We start from the raw sequence: 24,750 nt of genomic DNA on the forward strand, positions 1-24,750 counted from the left end.
AAGTTTACACCACACTTGCTAACAGCAGTATTAGTAGTAGTATTAATACAGTTGATGTAATGTAGTAGATCTTAATGCTAAATTGCAGTGTTTATTTTGGAGTAAAAGTGGGGCTGCACCATGCTAAATCCTCCCTGTGGCATGGTGGAAACTTTGCTTGTGTCATCTCTAAATAAAGGCGTCTCAGGAGAGCAGCAGACTCCACCCCCCCCACCTCTGATTCTGTGTTCAATCCGCCACAGAAAACATTTGTTTCTGGCAAAATGAGCAGGCGAGCTTCCAGGCTGCTCCAAAGGATAATTAAAAGCTCATCACCAAACAAACCAAACGGCACTGAAACGTCTCCTGCCGTTGAGCTGGAGTTATTTATTGCCCGGGAAGCGGAGCACAGAGAGAGCGAGCGGCGGCACATTTGGCACCGACGCTACCTAAAGTTTTATTGGAGCAGATGGCGCTTTGGCTCAGAGTTTGGCAGCAGAGAAAAACTAAATATGAAACCCTTAGAATAAACTCTAAGAAAGAGAGCAGAGATACAATGAGAGGTATGAGGCGATGTAAATGCTTTGTATGCCTTTTATTACCATACTCTTGTGTCCGAAAAAATCTTATCTTATCTTCACCTACATGTGTGAAATAAGTCCTTGTCCTTGCATTCTGGGAAGTGTTTTAAATGTGCCTCGTCAAATAGTTCCTTTAGGAAAACATGGGTTTTATCTGCATGCATTTTAAATCTGTTTTTAAAAGGAGTGAAGGCTGACAGCAGCTCCTTCCTCCACCTGAGGACTGAGTCACGACTCTGATGTCTGCTTTTCTATTTTTACTCAGCAGACAGCGGCGCAGCGTGTCCCCGTCACCTCACCTCCACCTTCACCCGGTTGTCTCCGTAGCACAGGTGCTGCAGGTAGGCGGCGGCGTTGGCCTGCACCGAGGGGAAGTGGTGCTGCAGCATGTGGATGACCTCCGGCAGCTCGGGGTCACGCCAGGCAAACTCCCTGAGGGGAAAAACGTACACTTGGTCTCCTTTTTCCACCAGGAAGTATCACCAAGCAGCAGCTGTTCAAGATGCAGGTTAAACTAAATACATTGGGACGAAGAAGTTACTATTTCATTTCAAATGTAATCACTAAATAAGCAAACAACTCTGATATTGATATTTTTTATGACAATAGAAAACGTATGTAAATAATAATGTATTTTTGCAAAAACATGGATGACAAAAAAGTCAAAAAACTAAATAAATGATATGTTAATAATGCACACATGATGATATTGTGTTAAAATGTATTTGAATGACAATACATTTTTGTAAAAACATGGATATGTAACCAAAGTTAAGAATACATTTTGCATAACTATTTATTTATTTATTGTCATAATAATAATAAACTTTATTTATATAGCACCTTTCATGCTTGACGCAGCCCAAAGTGCTTTACAGAGTATGACAGAAAATGACAATAACAAATGAAGTGATACTACAAAAAAATTGCCCCAAATTATAAGCCAAATTAAAAAGATCGGTTTTTAATTTACTTTTAAAAGTTTTAATTACTTTAAAATCTGATACTATGATGGTCTTAAAATGCATACTGTGTATCTTGACTCTTCTAAAGTGAGTACCTGGGGTCCTTATGGATGCTCTCGAGGGAGGGGGTGCGCGTGACCCCCCGCTCGATAAGCCCAGAGTGGCGGTGGGAGAAGATGGGCTCCCGGTAGGGGTCCACGTATAGAGCGGCGGTGCTCAGCCCGAAGCTGCTTCTTTGGAACGGCAGCGTACCGCAGTGGCTCGAGGCCCGGGGGAGGGTCGCCAAACCTGAGGGGAGAAAAGGGGGAGAAACTGAGCTGGATTTGAAACACATTTTACACAGGCTTTGTTTTTTCTGAGATTAAAATAGCAGCATTTAGATAGTATGCAGTTTTCTATCGAGAGCAAAATGCATCCAAGGTCACATATGAGTTACATAAGAGCCTAAAAGAGGCGTTTGAAAGCATCCGGCTGTCTCACAGGTTTAAATCTCAGCTAAACGAAACTAAAATGGCTCCTTAGATCCTCCACTATCAAACTCCGCAGAGCTTTCCGCTTTAAATTGCTCTGCAAAGGCTTCAATTAAGAAGCACATGAAAGCTTTCTGCATAATTAAGTTGTGACCTCGGGGAGCCATAACAACAACAGTTCCTGTGCCGGCAGACCCAGATTTCACTCGCTGATTTTTAGAGGAATAATCTTCAGAGCAGATGTGAAAGTTAGCCGGGTTTCTCAACCTGGGGAGCGGGGCACCTGAGGGGGACGCTGATGTGAAAATACGTTGTTTAAAGTTTTGAAAGTGAGTTATTTGGAGGATTAGTGTGAATTACTGTTATCATCACAACTCCTGCATAACTAACTAATAGACCAAGATAGTGCTGGAAAGTATGAAAGCCAGTTTCAAAAATCATAAAAAATGTTGTTTAAATGTGTGATCTCTTAAAATGTAGTTAATTGATGTACCTAGATGTGTTTATTTTGTTATGTATGCTTTGCGAATAATTTCTTAAAATGCAAATACATTTTTTTTAAATAAACTAAATACATTGAGACGAAGCAGTTACTATTTAATTTAAAATGTTAGCTAATATTAATCCAAAGTAGTGCTGGAAAGTATGAAAGCCAATTTTAAAAATCATATCTAATCTAATATGTTTCTGTTTAAATGTCTGATCTCTTAAACTAACCCCCTGCTATGCACACAAAATGCTCTATGTCGAGGGAGCCCTTGCTAGCTTCCAGGTTGGCCTACAAAAATACGTAATCACTGCATCTCTCTGTAGTGCTGCAGTACCTGTGTTGACCCTGTAGAGGGAGGGGTCGTGGGAGGGGCTGTGGTACAGGGGGCTGTGGAAGGAGCGCTCATCGAAAACGGGCGTCATGTGGCAATCCGGAGATAATGCCGCCCTCAGCTCCGGATCTATCTGCCCTGCGTGACCCACGTACGAGCTGTGGAGCCCTGTAGGGTCAAAGGTCAAAAGGTTCAAACACAAGCTAGTGAACTTTATTTTAAGATTCAAGATGCAAGGTTTTATTGTCATGTGCACAGTAGCTACAGTGTAGATATGGTGATGAAAAACTTAAGTCAAAGGCTCCTCCAACAATGCAACATGAATACATAGGACATAAACAAATTAAACAGATGAAATAGTGCAAGAGAATGTTTTGAGATGTGCAAGTTAATTCAAATAAAAATATAGGGCTAGAAGAGTCCACGTAAATGGAATATGATATATAGATAAATACATTGCAATTATTTTGCGTTTCATTTGGAAAGGTTTTGAATTAAAGAATGCAAAAGTGGAATAGTTTTAGCGCTAGCCGTAAAAACAAGACTGTAACAATAACTTAAAAATGAATAATAATTTAGAAAATATTAATAACAATGTGGCTTTTCTGAGATTTCGGGAGAGACGATTGAACTTAAGAAATAAATGAATTTATAATACAGGGAATCAATTCAATTCTAGATGCTTATTGTTATTGTGTATATCTTGTTATTATCATATCAATTCAATGAAAAGATTATGCTTATACAAATACAAATAATTCACACTGCAGCATTAACAAACATCAAGAATTGTGGCTAATAATTGTGTAGGTAAATCAACTGAAAACAAACACAATTTGGCAAAAGCCGCAACAACTTACAGTACAATAATGCATTCACAAATTCATGCATCGCTTCAAAATCATAGCTTTTTACGATGACTAGTACGGGCAAGTATTGGAACATTTTCTGAGCAAGTTTTAGAGCCACTAGTAACAGCTAAAACAATCTGATCCAGAGCCTTACAACTTAATACAAAATCTCAAATTATTTTATAACTCCAATCTACAGTAAATGAAAGGACACAACACTTTACTGTATGCTGCAAACATGAATAAGATCAGAACAAACACACTAATATCAAAGACTAGAATATCAAGTTTCTGCTTGTTCTTCCTATCAAAAAGAACAACACAAATGGTCTGTCTCAGGCCAATATATAGAGACTGATCAGAAGCTATTGTTAACAGTTAAAATAAATGTTAAGTATTTTCTGGAATGATCAAATGCTACTTCACTTACAGCAAAAGGAGAAAAAGCTGCGTAATATCAGCAACAACGGAACAAAGCCTCTTCCTGCCTGTCATACATAAGTCATGTGACGCCTCATTACTCGGCGCTAGGTGAGGCCATGCAGATGGAGATTGTATTTCATAACTCATCCCGACTGCTGTTGTGCTTCTAAAGCGAACGCAGGCGTCATCAGCAAGTCAAACAAGCGGAGCAGAGGGTTTTCTCCATCCTCCAATCTCTGAGAGGATCACTTCAAAGAGCGCTCCAATTACAAAGAGGCTTTAGGGCACGAGCAGGGGGGGTGGGGGGGATCACAATGTGCACTTAGAGCTACTGATGAACAGCTATTTGCTTCTGCAGCAGGAAACTGGTCTTATTGCAAAGCACATTCCTTTAGAAAGAAATAAAGAGTGAATTGGTTGTGACACATCTTGAATCTGGACCTCGGTCTATTTATTTCTGAAGGGTTCTCACCAGCGGGTGATACGGAAATATGACCTTCAGTTTAGAGGAGGCGTAAGAAACTAAAACCCTGAAAAGATGGATTATGAATCGAGTGGTAAAGGTTTGAATCGAAATATTCCTCGACAAAAGAGGTTCACAACCTTCTCTTGATTTAATACAAACTGGATGTTAACACTATTAAATATAAAAGAAGATGTTTTTACAGATATGATTAGCTTTGAATAGAGGATGTTTTAACCATTTATCCACCACTATCAGCTAACTTCATTATTATATGAGGAATATTTGAATTATTACTTTTTGCTTACAATTTTAAGAGTGTAAAAGCTTTTACATTACTTTTAGTTTAAAATGTGTCCTTGCTTGTTGTTTTTTTATGCACAGCTGTTACAACTCTCAATAAGTTTTTAAAAAATATATATTTTCAAAGCAAATTTACATCATATTTTTTTTTGTTTGTGTTAAGCTACTCCACAATTCCTCCACACCCCCCTGAGATGCTTTGCATATTACATATTACTCAATGTAATATCTCCCCTGTTTTTCCCTGCCTCATACATGAAAACCACGTCAGTGACGTTGCCATTTTCCAACCGATTTCATAGAAGAAGAAACAAATATTATGTCACAGCTGACGTTGTGTTTCTCACCAGGTTTCACTACCTAAACTACGAGTGATCAGTAATAGCCTAATCTTGTAAATCCATCTTTTGCTTATCTCCCTGCTGTAATCTGGGATTATGTTGGATCTGCAGGATAACTGGGAATAAGGATTTAGGCGACATATTAGGCCACTTAGCAGCGCCGCTGGATGAAAAGCACTCACGGGAGAATGGGAGTCATTTTATTCAGTTCACTGACTCTGCCTCCCACACAACCATCCATCTACTTACACACAAACACAAAGTAGGGCCTCTACACATCAATGATGTCCACACACATCATATGAAAATGGACTAAATTAAAACAGCATCATAAAGCAGTCAGCTGATAATCACATGCTGATGCTGCACAGGGGCTTTGTGATGGAAACACCCCTATATGGGTCAGTGGGAGCGGCTTAGGAAAGTGACAGTGGGCAGGATGCAGGAATAAATCTGCTGCAGCATCAGCAGCGCTTTTTCAACAACAACAAAAAAGTAAATCCTCCAGCGGCTACACAGCAAAGTGTCGGGGGGGAAGTTGCCCCGATAGAGTTTTATGTTTCTGCTTTGCAGGAGAAAGGTCATGTCTTCCTCTGGAAAATGATGAATATGAATGGTTTTGGTTTGTAATTCGCTCCGTATGTGTTTGTAACTGGACTCAACGAACATACATAATCCTGTTCAAGTTTCTCAGCTCATTTTTTATTCACTAGTATCCGAGCATGTGTGCTGTACTTCATAAATAGTATATCCTTAAACCAGAACATTTGACAGTTTTAATTATGGATGGATTAACTAAAATAATAACTTAAAGGAAGAAATGGTGTGTCCTAAAATAAATAAGATAAGCTATATAAATGTGTAACCCTCTGAATACAATGTGGAAAAATCTAAATAAAGTATATTAAATGTTGTTTAGTGGCAACATAGCTGAAATCTTAAACCCTTATGACACAGTGCACCACCTTTTATCTTGTAATAATGAGGTCTCTTGTGATTATGATGTTTTTGTCTTACATAATGAGTTTTTTTTCTCGATAATAATGAGGTATTCTCTAGTAATTATTACATAGAAAGCCACACATTACAATGCCATGTCCTTCCTCCAGTACAAAATGACTTTGTATTAACACTAACTGCCCTTTAACAATGATATATATATACATGTTGTATACACTGTACTGTAATGACAATATTGGGTTAATAAACATAGTATTGCACCCGATAATTTAGCTTATGTTTGCAAACTTTGCATTTATTTCAACTTTAAAAAATCAAGTGAAAGCTAAAGCAGGCTACTTAGCATTAGCTCACTGTGTGTGTGCTATTGGCTTTCTACTGCCGATTAACCGAGTATGAACTTGTGTTTCTACAGGAAGTGTGTAACTAGACGGCAACTATCCATCGATTGCTTCGTTACAAGCCGATAGCTACTAACACGGTTTGTTCTCACGGACATCAATTTGCTAAACGGTGCATGAGAGAGAAACTCAAGTGGAAGCACTTCGCATCAGGCAGCTGTGATCCACTGTCTTTCTTTTGTTTTCCTCCACTGATCAATCCCCCAGCAAGATTACCTCAAAAACATGCACCTTGTGAAAGGGAAATCCTCCCCCCCTCAAAGATTACATCCCTTATTTTCATACTGGCGTGGATCAAATGAAATGTTATCAAACCCAGCAGCATTATCTGCCCGTGCTGGAAGAAGATTAGACTGGAAACTCCATGAAATGAGCTCCCTGAGCCCGCTTAGAGATAGCATCACATGCAGAGCTTGCAGAAAGTTATTTTGTTCAATATGCACATTTATTGGATGATTCAGGAAACTCTGCTGCTCAGTAAAAGGGTTGTTTGCTACAATATTCAATCTGCTCAGTCCACTTCCCCTGGACACAGGACAGGTTATTAAATCGTGGTGGAGTGTGGCTTTGTTTATTTACAAGAGCTGCTGAAAACATTTATTCAGGCTTGTAGAGTAATCAGGATACAAAAAAAAACGTAACTGTATACCGTATTCGAAAATAGAGATTACTAGCAGGATTAAAGTGTTACAGTACATTCTGAAATAAAGATTGATATATTATTGGTAGACATATTGAATGAATTTTCTCTCTTAAATTCTCCTTTCTTTTAAATACATTTATTTGTTAATGCAGTGGTGGACACCTGATTTATTATTGAGATTATTCTCTGAAGCCAGACTCTGCAGTAAAGTGCTTTTCTCAAAGGAAACTCAACGCCACATTTTGATAGATTTGACCAGCAGTGTAAACTGACGCTCTATCCGACTAACCAGAGCACTGAACAGAGGGCAATAAGAAACAATACACCTTCCACTCCATATGCTTTCATTAGTCCTGCGTGTCTGTGTAACACGATATCAAACCACCATCACAAAGACAAACACTGAAGGACGAAGGCTGTAAAGATCCCACAGTTCCCTTAGAAGCACAACAATGCTTCATATTCCCTCATGTTTAATGTGGCTGTAAGGTTTTATCACGTCGTATCATTTAATGTCCTGCTGAGAGGGAAAATCACTGGACTCAAATAAATGATGAATAAAAAGATATTGTTTAAATATCCTTACCATAAAATGTTGCTGTGTTAAATAAAACACTTATACAACTGACTTTGTGCAGTTACAAATGTAATAGATAGATAGATAGATAGATAGATAGATAGATAGATAGATAGATAGATAGATAGATAGATAGATAGATAGATAGATAGATAGATAGATAGATAGATAGATAGATAGATAGATAGATAGATAGATAGATAGATACTTTTTTAATCTAAAGTTAATTCCCTAAATTGGGAAATTATTTTGTGACAGGACCAGTGTGTTCAACATTAGAATACAAATACTTAAAAAGTGGAATAGAATTAACAATTAAAAATAAAATGAAAAATAGTATATCAAATATAAACAATATCAAATATAACCTGAGCTTCTTGTTATAGACTGTAGAGCAGACATTCCCAACATGGGGTCATGTTTAATAGGATGAAAGAAAAATATGTAATATTTGGAATAATAATAATATAGTTATAAATTCAAATTAGATCTTATTTTGTTTTCCTAGAAATCTAAATTTTTGGGGAAATTCGTAAAGTATACTGTTGTTACTCAGACACATTGTAGACTACCCCTCTTTATGAATAAAGACAATTATCTTGTAAAAATGTCAGACATTTGTCATCAGTGAAGAGTAGTCACAAGTGATACATTCCAGACCCAGGTGTGGATACATGGTTCCAGGTTGGTTCCATGGTACCAGGTGAGCTATACGGCGGCCCCTTCTACATATTTATGTTGCATTGTTAGAGGAGCCTGTGACTTTGGTTTTGTATTGCATATCTACTCTGTAGCTGTGCATATGAAAATAAAGCCCTATGAACTTTAACCTGTGCGTGGTACTGACCAATGAGGCTGTCGGGCCGCGGCAGCCCCCCCCTCTGGAACAGGCCATAGGGGTCCCCAGCTCCGTAGCCCAGCGGCTGGCTCTGCCGGGGCAGCGTTGATCCGTAGTGCTGCGGCACCGCCGTCATCCCCGACCTCAGAGGGGACCCCGTCAGACACCTCCCCTCCACCAGGGACAGGGTGGAGCCCAGGCGACCCCCCCCACCACCTCCCCCCAGGGCCTGGGTGGCGTCGGTTGGGGAGGAGGGTGAGGGGCAGGAGGGCGGCATGGAGGTCCCGAGGAACACGGCCGCCAGAGGTTTGGGCTCCGAGAGGATGGGGGAGTCGTAGGTGCTGCCCTGGGAGGTCCGCAGGGAGATCCGGGAGGGGGAGACGGTGCCCCCCCCGGGAGACTGGCTCCTGGAGGGGAGGGACGTCATCCTCCGTAAGACCCTGCCCGACACCTGAGGGAGGATGGAAGATGATCAGAGGGGGAAGAAGTACTTGAGTACATGTATTTTGTCCAGCTGAATATTCTAAATGTCATATTGTGTAAGCAGGCATTTGCTTTTATTGAAGCCCTTTTATTTTAACAGGTCATTATGCTTTAGGAGTAAATACCGTTCAATTATGCATGCACTCGATTAAGCATAAAATGTCAAGCCCTGTAAAATGCTTTAAGGCCCACTATTATGACAGTGCAGAAAACAAAAGGAAAATCGATGATAAAAGCAATGTAATCTTACAGAACAAAACTATAAAATAAATAAATAAAATATGTGTAAAATATATAAAAATGTGCAACATATAATGTTATTATTGGATACATAATCAAAACATAATCAAAGCATAATATATCTTTCTAGGCAAAAACAAATTCTCTAACTGAATGCTGTTTTTCGCATCCTGCATAATCATGTTTCTTTGGCAGTTATGCAAAGTTTAACCACAGATTAAAGTAGAGAAGTTATTGTAGATTCTTCAAGGTCATTATCAAATGACATTTTAGCAGTTGTTTGTATTAAGATTGACTCTACAGGGCTCAAAACAACAAAAAAGGTCAAGTATAATATCCACACTGTTGAAAACTAATCACTTAAGCATATCTGTTTTCTGAATTTGAAATGAGGCTCTGCACACTGCACTGCAAATGTACTGTAATGTGACACTTAGCGGCAGGATGCTAACTGATGAAGGGCATCATTATCCTTTTTATTTGTCCAAGTAAGTGATCGTGTGTGCTTTTGCTTTAATGTCTACATTCATTATACTGTATGTTGAGTTCTGCCAGTAAATATATTACATTTCTGGGAAGATTTGACAGTATATTTCACATTTATGCTAACAAAAATCTACTTTTCCCTGCTTATTACCAAGTGTAAAATGTCCCTCAATTACAGACGGAGGCAACTGAATGCCGATCTGTGGCGCCTTAATCCATCAAAGCTCAGACACCTCGAAGGGAAAATAAGAGCTGAGACATGTAAGCCCATCCAGTGAGGAATAAATCAGGAGAAAATTCAAATGGGCTCACTATTATCTGTCATTCCTGCTGCTACTGTCATGCAATGAGCATATCATTATTAGCCACAATGAGAGGATAATGGGACGCAGTCTTAAAGGTACGACTCGTTCTGATTTGAAGGCTTTAGCTATTGTTCTTATTATTGAGCAGCCATTGCTTTAGGGAAGAATAATAGTATTCACAGCAAAAGAAAACACTATTTGAAGTGACAGAAACATGTAAGAAGTAGAAAATGATTTTTCATTTGCTGCAAGGATCAATTGAGCGACTGTTTTTAGTCCTTTATTCTTCATCAGCAATTGACCGGACCGTTTATTTCCACCTTATCCATGTCAGTCCAACATTAATACATTTATTAATGATTTGAAAGATCCATAAAAGCTACCAACAGTAATTACCGAGCCCTTACTAGCAACCATTGTTGTAGGGATAGGGATTCTTATTCAAATATTTCAGGTGACAGCAGTCTGAAATATGTAAGAAATAATACATGCAGTAAGTATCTGTACTGGAGCTTCAGCACACGGGTCTTTCCAGAACAAATGGTAGTGCAAATGTTGAAATGAACATGTTTTGGTTGATTATAAGGACTTTTCAGCCATGTTATTCCAAAGCGATCAACATTTCAAGCTCCAAAACAGCTATTTTATTAATCAACCAGTCCTCTTATTTATATATATTATATATAATATATTATATAAGTGTATTGTATGTTAGAGGAGCCTGGGTTTTTAAATGTCCTTGCCAATAATTGAACTATTATGCTTATGAGAATAAAACCTTTGAATCTTGAATTGAGTCTAAATCATCTTGTGGGGAAATTGTTATCTCAACGGCCTTCAAAGGTCAGGTATAACCTTTGAACCTCAGCTTTTAGAGCAACATTAGAATGACTCGTGTAGATGCGACCCACCTGCCCAGAGGCTTGACCCTCGGCCCTCGGGCTCCTGGACAGCGAGGCGCGGGGCTCCGAGCGCACCACGTTCTGGTTGCTGTAGTAACTCACGCTGCTGTCCTGGTAACCGCTGTCTGAATACGAGGTCATCTGCGCCGAGTGACCCCCCGAGCCTGAGAGGAAGGGGAGATCAGGGGGTGAGGAAACACTGCGTTGTTATCGCTGCACTTCGAGGGGCAATCAAACCCATCAGCAGTCTATACCAGCCTCTTGATTTGCATATTATCTCACATGGCTTTGAACTTGTTAAAAGGCATTATGCATATAAATTCGTGCACATGTATATCTGCATTACGCCTTTATGCTGGCCCTGGAACAATCTGCATATCGCTTCAGTAAAGCTGGCCTACTTTCTCCTGCTGGATAAAGAACAGGGATGTGTTCACACTAACAGACCACTTCGACTGCGTGGAATATAAGACCAACGAAAAAGGATAATTACTGTATGACACTGCCTATTTCAAGTAATAATATGTTTTTTGCTATTAGTATCTTTATTAATATAAATACGCCACTGTATAATTTGTAATATACACATTTTTATATATTTATTTTTGTTGAATGTGAACATTTTGATATTGAGGTTGAAAAATGTTTGTTTAAAAGGATTTGCTCCAGGCTTTACTGGAAGCAAAACAGGTGGTGTGAGTTCTGACTATTTGATGGTACTATTTAAAGTTGTTTCTTTTTGTTCAATATACTCAGAGAAGATAAAACAGCATAAAACTGCACAGCTGCTCTGACTGCATCAACGCTTCCTTTCTTTTCCTGGTTTAACAAAAGCTGTGAGGAAGCCTGATGGACCGAAGTGTCCCGCGCTCCAGTGGAGAAATGTCCGACAGCGACACGCCCAGGTGTGAAAATATGAGAAGCTCTTCTGGCAACATGCTTTCAAATAAAGAATGAAACCGCGAGTGAGACAAAGAGATTTTTCAAGTCTATGGCTATAAGTATGGTTTTATTGTTTCGTGTTTTTACATTTGTTTTTTGTCCCATCGGTTTTAAATATGCTTTTCATATATGTATTGATGTACAGCTCTTTGGTCAACTCTGTTGTTTTTAAATGTGCTGTATAAATAAAGTTGGATTGAATTGGATTGATAAGCTGAATAACTGCTTTTAAAGGGCTTCAGATATTTTTTACAGTATAAAATGTAACGTGAAATTATACATTATTTCATTTTGATTGTCTGTGTTGTTATTTTGGCATCTTTTCTTAATCTATACATACTATTGCATGTCTGTCAGGCCATGGGATATACATTTTTAAAACACACACAACTTAAGCGACAATATTCAACATTCTTCTCCTTTGTTGCTCTCTCGCAAGTTTCTTGAGACAAATGTGTAAAATGTGATATTGGGCTTTACAAATTAAATTGAATTGATTAATTACAAGTGGAATTTCTTTAGAAAATGTGGCTATTCCTCCCAATTGTGCTTCACACATCATAACCCCTGCTTTAAATGTGGTTCAGACTATGTGGGGTGTACATTAACAGACCCTCACTGTCATGCAGCGAGGCGCGGTCGGGCTCAGGCATGAAGAGACCCTCCTCCACCTCCACCTCCAGCTGACGCCCAGGACACCCAGACGCCTCCATCACTCCGCCCTGCAACTCTCCACCTGTGAAAGCATCTGCCATTAGCCCAAAAACAGACAGCAAGTCCTGGGTAGACTTTTTAACAAACGTTTCTAAGCAAATTTAGACTGAAAAAAATATGAAAAGTACTGATTCTTTGTCACACAATAACACAGCATTTTATTGTTTTTATTGGAAAGACGACAGTGAGGAATCGCCGAGGAAACAGAGGAGAGGGATCTGTGACAGAATAGTAAATGGCTCCATTTCAAAGCTCATATATTCTGGCGGAAACATTGTTTTGTTTTGCTTCACTGGCCTTCTTCCTTTTGAGGCTAAATTGTCTTTCTGCATCTGGAAAAATGCTTTCCTTACAGCCAACATCATATGGAACCCATCTTATTTGAAGCCGTATAATCTTTATCTTATTCCTTGTGGTTTTGAAACCTGAAGTGGTCATCTCTCTGTCACCGTATCATCTTAAAAATAGCTTTGCATATCTTTAAAGGTTAAAAGTGAGAACTCATACCTGCAGATCTCCATGCAAACGACTTCTCGGACGAGCTTCAGGAGGAGAGAAGAGGAGGAAATGGAGGAGAGGAGAGTGACGCAAATCAAATCAGAGTCATGGCCGAACACTTTACATTCAATCAGTCTAGGAGGAGGATAAAAAAAGGTTTCAAATGTAAAAAGGAAATCTGTCTATCGAAGGAATCTCTTGCCTCGAAAACATTTCAATGTAAAATGAATATGAAGACTCTGTCTGTATTGTGTCGAATTCAATTCACCCTTCAAATTGATATAAAAATGAAAGTGAGTTGACCCCAGCTGGGGATCGGACATGTTATATATCAATAACCTCACATGCATTTTGATATATGGGCTAACACCTGCAGCTGAAAGACACTCATTTATGTTAAGAAATACAATTATATAAAAGAGTATGACCACAATAAAAGGTTATGTGACAATCTGGAACAATTGCAAACAATTTTGCATCTTAAAAAAGTGTTTTAAGGGTTAAAATTGAATAAAATAGTTCCTATTTATGCACACTAGGTAAGGTGTTTTGTAGTTGTGTTTTAATGTGATGTTTACACAATGTGAGGCCTCAATAACTTACAAAATATGACATACAAATACTCCATTTGAATCAGAAATCAGGTTTTTATTAACTGTATGATACTATGTGGTGTTAATTCAAACAACTTTATGCTTGAATAAATAGAATATTTCTGAGTGTATTTTATTCATATTTTGCTGGAAAATAACATACATGATTTGTGATTCAATGCACGACACGTGAGCTTCATGCTTACCTGCTGCTATCTCCCGCTGGCGACTCAGCTCCCAGCATGCACCTCTCCAGCTGGCTGGCCACAATCTGCCGCTCCTCCTCCAGCTCTCGAGTCAGCCGCTCAAACTGAAGCTCCTGCAGGAAGACATTCACGACGGTGATTATTACCCGACACTCACCGTGACACGGCCATTTAAGCCTCCTTATAAGCCCTATTTGATGCCAGTTAGAATTAAACCTAAAACCCATTTTGTGTTTATCCTGAATGACTTGGCGGGTTTTCTCACCGACGCTGAGAGACTGTTAAAGGGGGTTTAAGATTTAAAACCTGTGTCCGGGACCTTTTAATGGCCTTCAGTTCAGATAATGTAATTACACACATTTGAAGAATTCAAGCACAAAGCATCGAGGATTGAGCAGAAAAATGATCAAATGTAAATGTCAACGGCTCCTTTTTTTATTGTGACCAACAGAGAGACTTCTTACTAATAATGTAGCTTAGCATCAGATCATTAAAAACTTGCTTTCTTGTTGAGTGGCCTTAGTTATTTACGTCATACTGCTGTGTATAATCTGCTATATCTCACACATAAAAGAGCACAAGATGTTGCCTGGACATTTATATGATGCATTCAAATGTACAGCATGTTATATGCACAAGTTGTCTTAATACTGAATACATGTTGCCCTCCAGCAAGACGACTCCCTTAGCATAAACTCATTATTCACGGATTCACGCATAAATTATCGTCATTCTGCACAATGCAATACAGTTTAAGCTCAGTCCATTATGCTACACACAAAAAACATGATGAAAAAAACAGAAACAATGGAAATGCATTCCTTAAGTGCATTTTTTCAATTTGCAAAAAAAACAAAAGTTGGAAACAATGGTACATTATCAGGGCATTATTATTGTGCAAGTTGGGTTTTATATAAAGGGAGATGAGGGGAAAAGATACAATCATGTAAAAACCCTCTGACATTGTTGGTGCATATTACATTACATGACACTTGTTAGATGCTTTTATCCAAAGCGACTTACATACATTCAGTACTGTGGACAATCACCACAGGAGCAATTTGGGGTGAAGTGTCTTGCCCAGGGACACAACGACATGCTGACTGCAGTGAACTTGCTATCCCCTGATTCGAAGTCCAGCACACTACCCAGTGAGCCTCAGCCTCCCTTATAGGGTAAGCAGTAAATATGCAACTGTCAAAGTAATTTTTAAATATTTGTATGACCTTTAATGGCTGTTAAAATCAAATGCACGACACATTTGATCTTTTTTCCACCATTACAAACGCAATTTTCCTATGGGAGTCAAAGAATGAGTATTTGTAGTGAAGGTTAAAGTGAATCAGATGTCGTTGCTTCCTTAAAAACCCAAATGTCCTGATGATTTAAGATTACAAATATATAATTTTAACTCGTATTATTAGTTTGTACAGTCTGCAAAATCTCAAAAATCTCAAAAAAATCTAAAAATCAATAAGGCACAGACACAATGTATTATCTATGTGAAAAATATGCATTAAATGTGGCCATTAGTGTCCTTTTGGCAATAATCCAACCCAAACACCACCACACTAAAGTATGCCCTACTTATTCAAAGCCTTAGGAGCTGGTAGGGATCCAATGCCTTGCTCAAAGGTTTGCCAGTAGAGCAGATGTTTGCGGTGGGATAGCTGGTCGGTTTGGCAGTCCCCTCATTTGTATTCTGTTACATAACACCGAGGCTTCCCAGCTGCTTCATAAATCTTCGAGGAATCACAGCTGGTGTCATCACGGAGACCGCGGGGGGGTTTCTCTGTCTGCGAACAACGTCTAAATATAAAAACACCACACAGCTTGGCTAGAAAACTTGTTTTGAAGTCATCCAGGAAAAGCTCTCGGAGAAAGTGAAAGGTCTGAAGAGATCGATGTGTTTGCGGTGACACAGTAAACAGGGTTGTGTAACGACGGTAGTTTTAAGGTCACTTTCACACCTGTAGTCTCAACAAAAAAAATGATAGCCTTGCATTTAACCGCTAGAGGAGGAAGTGCCAATACCATAATGTAAAGACACTCAAGATCTTTACAAGTCATTAGAGCCCCCTAGTATCAGATACATCCATTTTTATAGTATATTTTAAAAGTATCACTACTCATAATTTAATCTGATGTGTCCTGTGACGGATATATATTAACATATAACATTATTAGATTTTGTAAATTTGAGAAATAAATTGGATTTTATAAGCTCATCATATGTTATTATGTAAAAACGTCATGTCAAAAGCCACAACTAACAATATACACTATATTCTGTCAACTTTAATTGGCCTTTGGTGCAATATTATTTGTTAAGAAAAGCTTGTATTCAGAGTTTTTATAGTGCAATACAAGTGCCTAGCATTAAACAAACTACTCAAATGTATGAGACAGCACAACACAAGTGAAAACTAGATTATAACAAATAGAAACCAAATGATAAGCAACAGCAGCAGCGGTAGTAACAATAACAAGAAAGGCATTTCCTTATTGGTGTACACATGTGTTTAGGTGTGTGTTTGTGTGGGTGCATACTTTTTTATGTGAAAGAGAAGAGAGCTAAAGTGGGAGACTGTATTAAGCAAAATATGGAATAAATAAATAAATAATAATCAAATAAAAAAACGAATTTCATTGGGAAGATCTATCTGGGCGATGTCAGCGCAGATTATTTACGTATTCAATTATGATGTAGTATCTGTTGTGCATACGACAATTAAAGTATTTGAGACTTGAATATATAGATGTATTCAGTGTGCCAATGACAAACTGTTTAGCAGTTTCTCAGCAATGTATAAGGACAGTACCACAAGTTGCTGTGAGGACAAATGTGCCGTTTTTCAAACAAAATAATAATAAAATAATCGCAACCATGACAGGAAGACCATCGACAGATGCACGGGACAGGCTGTTGGCATCATTGCTGGTGAAGTTATTGAACTTCCCCTCCTGAGTTATTTTGACGACAACATATATATATGTTGTTGGATGGAGTGCACTTCAACAAAAGGGGAAATGAAATGTTTGTGAGCAGCATTCGCAAAGTCCTGATGGAAATCCTGCAGAAATCTCACACCTAATGTTTCTCCTCATGCTCCATGTTCCCACAAAAAAGAAGAACTGAAGTGGTGAAAATATGAATGCCTGTCTGTTTACATGTGTCAGTTTTAACTGAACAGATCATTCAGTTAAAACAAGCAGTGGATTTTAAAATGTACACTTTGGTTAATCTTTTTGAGATTAAACATCAATTTCTCGCTTACTTACTGACAAACCAATACACTACCATACAAAGAAAGGCCATTTTGAATAACAACTCGGGATAAAATAGTGAATACAATTATCTTAAGATAAGGCTAGCTGTTATATAATCGAATTCTGGTCATATATTCATTGTATTATAGCAAAACTATTTTCATATGTTAAACCCAGGGTCTAAATGTTTAGATGTTGGTGTTACTGGGACACTGTGATTAACATTAAATACTACAGAGACTATCGTTTATCAATCTTTTACTGCTACAGTAGGGTAAAAGCCCTTAAAATCATAATCCTTTAAAACTACAAAAGACACACGCATCTGCTTAGGTCTCTTGATAAAAGCTCTTTTGTATTTGGGTCAGCTCTGGCCTTGTGATGCACAGACTCCCTTTCGTCAGATGGTGAACAGTGATTTAGGTAATGCTCTCATCAGGTCGGTTAGTTGCGTGTTTCATCCACTTTAGACCGTCTGCATGCTATGGAAGCAAAAACAATAAGTTAACCGGCCTCATTTCGGTGTCAACAAATCTGAAATCTGAAGAAAAAACGGAGAGAACACCGTCGTTCAGACATAATCTAACATGGTTTTCCACACAGATATGAACAGGGGACTGTCTATAAATGATCACTTCAGCTCATGAAACTTTAATGATCCCCTTAAGGAGATTGGGTACACAGCACATTTTGCTGTGTTAATAAGTGTTGATTTTTCTGCAGCAATTATTCCGAGTTAATTGCAAAGATTTTGGTCCGCTTATAGGGCTGATATGCCTCTGAGGCGACTGCTCCAAAAGTATAGCAAAAATGGTAATTTACTTTTAGTTTGAGTCCAGACTAACAAGCCAATTAAGGGATGTTTCCCGCTAAATGTTAAGGGGGGTTTCACTTCTTTAAGTAGAGACATTTTCAATATGGTTATGGTTTTTTGTTTTGGGCGAGTTTCTAGCTTCAGGTTGCTTCAATATGAAATACCTAAAAATATATATATCTATGTATATATGTAAAACATTAAGCTGTAGATCTGTTAATAAGACAAAACTACTTTAAAAAATCACTGATCTTTTCATAGAAGTCGTACACATTTAACACAAGGAGGTAACACTGTTGTGAAGTTCAGGCTAATTAATTACTACGTTTTCAAGGTGATAATAGGGAACACTGGGGAGAAACTGAAAAACTAATTAGTGATTAAGTGAGATAACCCTTAAGGTTTTTATTAAAAAAGAAAGAAAAAAAACGTAACTTGGTGGGATCAAATGGAAGAGGAGAGGTTTTGAGATGTATCTAGGGTGGAAGGATTACAAAATGCAGGTCACCTTGAGTATAAAATGGAATGATTGACACATTCAGTACTTTAAGGGACACAACAGTGTGCCATTAAATCCCGAACGTGCTGCATGCTGTCATAGCGTCCCTGCGTCTCCTGACACCACTTCAGAGCAGCACAGAGACAGGACGGGGACACACAGCCCTCCTTTGTCATCGTCCCCCCCCCCAGGGACAAACAGAGCCACATTGCGCCAGTCACCTCGTGATGGCTGGGAACAGGCCCGAATCCTGCGTACCAGCTGGGGGGCTCCCGGACCACTCTCCACAGCACAGAGTTTTCCTCTTATCTAGTGACACTAACCTCTGCGTCTTCCATCTTCTCGCTGTGTCTAATCATCGTTTATCCACACTGCATCTGTGATAGTGTTCGGCCTAGTTCTACCGCTGCGACACAATGCTGCTCCTGCTTTAAATCGCCATCTTAAACAGAGCATTCACGCTTTAAGACGTCTCTGAAAAGGCAGCTTAAGGCCTATTTTTCTGCACGGGACGTATTTTAAGTATGACGTCATGATGGCACAGACATAGAAGGAAACTTTGCAGCCACAACATCGAGAAACCATAAGAGGAAATGTAGAGATACTACACCCACAATAGCTTCGAAAACACCTGAACCACTTCAGTTTTGCCTTTTCTCTTTCTCTCCGCCTACACATGTAAGACATAGATGGATTCAAACACTTTCGGTCTCTTTATACCCTCAAACGCCCACCTTTAAAAGCAACAAGTTCTGGGAGAGAGTGGAAGCCACTGAGGAGATGAGACAAATTGGGTTGACTAGGAGAGTAAATAACTCCAGTAAACATGACAGATTGATGCGATCGGAAACTGTATCTGACGCTGGATATCCGTATTTGATTTCCACAAGAGGAGCTTCCTGTTCCAGCACAGTGACTCTGCTGCAGACCGCTCACATGACACGCTGCCTTGAGCATCCCTGATCTTGAGTCAAAACGGCAGGCTGCACCAACAGGCCATCACAAGCTCTTCTCCTTCCCAAAATATGACAGGGAGCATGCCTATAATCCAGGGAGATGTCAAACAGCAACAGTTTGCTGTCTCTGATACCATATGAGGCAAATAGAAAGCAGTTCAAGTGCTCACACAGCTCCATCAATCGTATCGGGATACAATAAATTCACTTTAACAACATACGTTCTGTTTCTGGCCCTAATCGTCAAAATCAATCCCATCGTTGCAGAGAGCTGATGTGGCCCAGTTGTTGTTTTTTTATTGAGCTTTTTTTCCCCCCTTCTTCTCTGTCCTGGGAGCGCTTTGCTGAGCAGGCATGTTTTTTTTCAGCAGCACCATGCGTCACATTTATAGAGCAAAAAACCTGCGCTAACACCTGGGAGCTACACAACCAAAGTCTGCTGCTGGGAGACAGACATCTTCAGATGAACAGCTGATAACATCTGATTCCCCAAATGAACATCATAACAGCATCAAAACGGACCCAGGGGGACAGCATTGTAATGTTTATGACCACCATGGTGTGCAGCCAAGCTCCCATATCTTTATTTTCAATTGTCATGTCCATTAACCAAAACCACTCACACAATATTTCTGAACTGAATTATAGAGAAACCTAAAAGGAATAATCTAAAATAGCTTTATTATTTTGGTGCTTTGAGGCGCTTCTCTCTGCTTCTTCTAAACATTTGTCTGATTATGCTCAAAAGAATATTGAAGTCCTTTGCTGCTGTCAATTAGAAGTCATGCATTAAATATGATATATATTATAAAGACTGAAAACAGGGAGACACGCTTGGTCCAAAGAAAAATAAATCAGAGCCCCTCTCATTAACTATCACTTTCATTTAGATTTAAACAGTTTGAAAAATGATATGTAAAAAGCCACCACACAAGCATGCCTACGTGACCTTGGAGGTCAACTTCAAATGTCAACGCAAACTAGCCCAAACGTTATATTGTGACAGCTCTGAAAACTGCTTTGATCTGATATCAGAGACATGTTTCAGAGTTGATTTCACACAGGATGCAAAAAGCAGCTACGGACAGCTCATCTTTCATTTTGGCGCATTTTCGCAGCAAGCTGTTGTCTCAACATCTAATCAATTTCACAGTGTTTGCTCAAGAAGTGACAAAATAATCTGTTTCGCGGACTCTGTGTCGGTTTTAGGTTTCCAAGTCTGTGGCATTTCTCTCTGCTCACGTCCATCACTCTCCCACTTTTAATGGGCTAAATGAGAGCAAAGTGGAGAAGCATCAGGCCCCCGAACACAATGGAAGGCAATAGCTGATGTGCTCCATTTAGCATGTCTAATGTGACATTTCTGTGGAGGAACTGCAGGCGGTGGATTTGCCGCTCGAACAGCGCCGTCGTCTGCATTTTAACACGGAGAAAGGTAAAGAAACTTGATTATATGTCCTCCTCGCAGCCTGTTCAACAGTCTGAGACACGCTACAGGATCAAATGTTTACCGTCTGGCAACTTGCCGTTTTAGAATTGCAATCATGCTGAGGGTTGTTAGATGGTAGCTTTTAATCATCCATATCTAGACGTCCTGTTCAACACCTGATTAGAGAAATCAGTCCTTTTCTCTCAGGGTTATTACTGACAGTGCTGCGACTTCTTAAAATAAAGGAATCAGAAGCACTTCATGCATCTCCTTCCATGCATGTGCAGGGGAATGATGCAGAACTCATGGATTCTCATGTGTGAAATGAGTGCAAGAAGCAGAGCTGTTGAAGCATTCAATATAATCGAGGGGTGGCCAAGCGGCTTCTTGTGTGTTCGGCGATAATCAAAGCACCATCGAGGAAACCAAAAAAGCCTTTACTTGACATCAGAAGAGATTTAAGAGCAATCTGAGACACTCTTTTTGTCTCACAGCTCAAAGAGATTGAAAGTCAGTAGACATTATAAGTCTTTTAAATAGCAATCTAGTTTCAAACCGAGGGACTAGCACAGGCGTGATTAAAAGCAGGAGAATAGACTAACTCTGATGTTGAGGGGATAGAAAGCAGCATAAAAATAACAGCGGGAAGGAAAGACAGATGGACGGTGCGTTCACACCACAGCTGCAACTGTCTCCCACATTCAAAAACAAAGATATTGCACTGTCTAAAAAGTTGCCGGAAGAAAAGCAAACAGATCCCTGACTGTCAGTCCATATCTACAGTCCGCGCTAAAAATATACCAGGGAGACGTTAATTAAATGTTACATCATTTATTTAAGTGAGATACTGACGTTTCTCTATTCAGGGAGAAGTGAGAAGCAAAACTGCCATGAGTGAAAATTACTTTAATTACACCGCTGTCAGTTTGTTTAAAGGGCCTTTTCACACAGGATGAATATTACCTGCAACGTGTTATACCTAAAGAAGATATGTTCGTTCTTAATTCAATGCAAATCTGCCATGCCCCTCATCTTTCAAATCAAAAATACACTGCAAAGGACATCACACATCATCGTTTTGTCAATGTGTTTCCCATTTTTCGATTGGGACAACGTGGAAATTCAGGAGGATCATCATAGCATAAAGACCCAATACATTGCAGTCTCATCTGGAGATAATCCTCAGGATGTGCACAGTACATTTGAGGGAGTCACAGACTTCATTTATCCTGTGAGTAAGGGCGGGGCCAGAGGGGCAGTGTTCCCCCCGTGCCACAGTCAGACAGTCATGGTATCATTGATGTACTACTGGAAAATAAAGCACTGGGAACAGATCCATGGACCACAGCCTCTGTCTGAAGGGACAGTTAACATTTCTTGTTGGAAATCAACCAAATAACAACAAAGAGGCGCAAAACGAATACATAGAGATACCGAAGAGATGCAACATATCTACAAAGAGATGCCAAATGTCTACAACGTGAATCAAAACCACTATCAAGCCACGAAAAATGATTCAGAGACAATAAAGGACTACAAAGACATGCAAAATGACACCAAACAACACTATTGCTTCTAAAGTCTCTCTGGTCTGGGGGTCTTGTTCTTATTTATAAGGATGTGGGGCCTCTTGGTTGTCTTAACCCAGGGCCCCATCGACTCAAATCGGCCATTAACCTACACTCATTCGCAGATACAACAAGCAGCTACTTAATAATTGTTCATATTACACCATGTGCTAAGTTAAACTGAGTAAATTGACTATTAAGATTATTTGAGGGCTAACCCCTTTTAAACACATTTTCCTAAATGAGCACTTGTGTTCAATGACATCCTGAGACAAGTTAAACGGGTAACATGTGTCGTAAATAATGTGTTCATCCATAGAATAAGTAAGGAGGGTCAGTGTGACCGCAGCCTCAAAAGTGAGTAAGTTGTTGGGTAAATGACTGAGAAGTGAGAAAATAAAACGCACACAACAGTCAGGGTGTGAATGCAGCATCTTACCTGCTCTTTGACAGAAGCAAGGAGGTTGGTGGTGGTGGTGGTGGTGATGTTGCTGCTGGCGTTCGGCCCCTCTCTGCCCACCATGGGCCCTTCCCCCTCTGCGTCCCCCTCCTCCATCTCCCCCCGCCTCGGTGCTGTATTCCAGGCTGCTGAGGCTCCTCTCTGACCCTGCAGAAGGACGACAAGGCGGTTAGTACGTGGACGTGAAGGAGACAACAGGAAATCACTGTCCGGGCCCCGGGGGCCTCTTAGGGTGTCAAAGTGGGGCTTTATGGGTTTAAATAATCCTGCAGGGATTCTTTCTGACCTGCAGCTACCGTTTATTAAACCTCCGTATAACTCTGCGGGGACTCGGAGTTAATTCACAGTGACCTTATGCTATCACTAACATTTTTACAATACCCAAATGAGGAGTTAGAGTGGTTGTAGCTTTGCATGCACCTTTCTCTGGGGATTTATAACAATAATGCTTCTCCTATATCTGTATTTTTAATCTTCTTTGGCATTATGAGGCTATCCAGTAGGGATTTAACCCACACTGATACGTTAGGGTATATTTCACCGCAAAGCAATAGTTTTACGATGTAAGTTGTATCCCACAGTGTCAATACATGCATTTGTTTATCGCACATACATCCACATATTTGTATATTAGAACAATAAGCAGTATTTATTCCACTGCACAGTATTTAATTTAACATTATGTCTATCCTATTCTATTTTACATGCACACTATTGTATCATTTGCACTATTTAATTAACGTCTTAAGTATATTGTACACTGTTGGAAGAGCCTGGTTTTTAAGATGTTCATTTCCAACAACATATTGTGCACACGACAATAAAGCCTTTGGATCTTGAACAGGTTATGCATTGCATGTGCAGGTGTGCATGCACGCTGCACAGAAAGCATTTAACAGCATGTCACGTTCAAGGTTTTTTTTTCTCCCCCAATGCCATACTAGAGCTCGAGCTATCCGCGAGGAGCCTTCATCATATGCTGCGCGCAGCCTGTCTGTCAAACGCGCACATCAATCACTCAACCAAGGACGAGGTCACAGCGACTCCCCGGACAGGACACAGGGGAGAGGGGCTGCACTGTGTCCCCCTCTCTGTGTCCCCACCTGGGTGAGAAAAAGCTGCGCGCTGCCTGCGGCTCCGTGCGACTCACCGGCCAGATGTTGCTGTTAGAAGCAGGCCACAGCTGGCTCGATCCGTCCTGTTACGCATCCATCCTCCCGCAGGCGGCTGTGACAGCTACATTCCCCACGCACTGACGGAGAAACAAAACAAACACTCCCCGTGCACGTCCTCGCGCTCCTCTTTTGTCTTTTCTTTCGTTTATCCGGTGTTTGGTTTCAATGCGCCCATCTATCCCTGGCGTTGGAGTGTCACACAGCCACCCGCCCACCAGCCGCTGTTACCAATCAGCGGCGTGACGTCACCATGCGGTTACCGATCGGTTTCCGATACGCGGATCGATGAGGCGCGGATGCGGCGCGTTTGTGTCGCGGCGGCGGTGTGAGGTGCGATGCGGCTCAGTGCAAACAGCGCGGCAAGAGGAGGGATGCAGCCTGCAGCGATACTGAGCGTGCATGTGCGTGCACGCGCGTGTGTTTTCCCCTCTACACACACACTGCTGTAGGCTTGACTGGTCCTAATGGGACTCCCAAAGCATAATTAAATAGTTAAAGTTCATGAAGTACTTCAGTATAAATTATGCAAGTCCGTCTTCAACACTTAAAAAAACTTTACTCACCCCATTGACACACATTCATGTTTGTTTTGTA

At 40.0% G+C, this 24,750-nt stretch overlaps 1 protein-coding gene across 1 annotated transcript in view; it reads right to left on the reverse strand.

Moving 5' to 3' along the window:
• LOC117486104 (plakophilin-4-like) overlaps nucleotides 1-24,485 on the reverse strand; it is a 36,972-nt gene extending 12,487 nt beyond the window's left edge. Inside the window, exons 1-10 of the mRNA XM_034134735.1 lie at nucleotides 24,132-24,485; nucleotides 22,961-23,128; nucleotides 13,986-14,098; nucleotides 13,196-13,230; nucleotides 12,594-12,710; nucleotides 11,042-11,196; nucleotides 8,626-9,067; nucleotides 2,820-2,984; nucleotides 1,621-1,813; nucleotides 860-992 (exon numbers count right to left, since the gene is read on the reverse strand). Of these exons, the coding sequence (XP_033990626.1) occupies nucleotides 860-992; nucleotides 1,621-1,813; nucleotides 2,820-2,984; nucleotides 8,626-9,067; nucleotides 11,042-11,196; nucleotides 12,594-12,710; nucleotides 13,196-13,230; nucleotides 13,986-14,098; nucleotides 22,961-23,077 (1,470 nt within the window). The 5' untranslated portion in view covers nucleotides 23,078-23,128; nucleotides 24,132-24,485. The remainder of the gene's footprint in view (nucleotides 1-859; nucleotides 993-1,620; nucleotides 1,814-2,819; nucleotides 2,985-8,625; nucleotides 9,068-11,041; nucleotides 11,197-12,593; nucleotides 12,711-13,195; nucleotides 13,231-13,985; nucleotides 14,099-22,960; nucleotides 23,129-24,131) is intronic.
• Nucleotides 24,486-24,750: the final 265 nt, after the last annotated feature.

Source organism: Trematomus bernacchii, unplaced genomic scaffold (assembly GCF_902827165.1).
Source record: "Trematomus bernacchii unplaced genomic scaffold, fTreBer1.1, whole genome shotgun sequence".
NCBI lineage: Eukaryota > Metazoa > Chordata > Actinopteri > Perciformes > Nototheniidae > Trematomus > Trematomus bernacchii.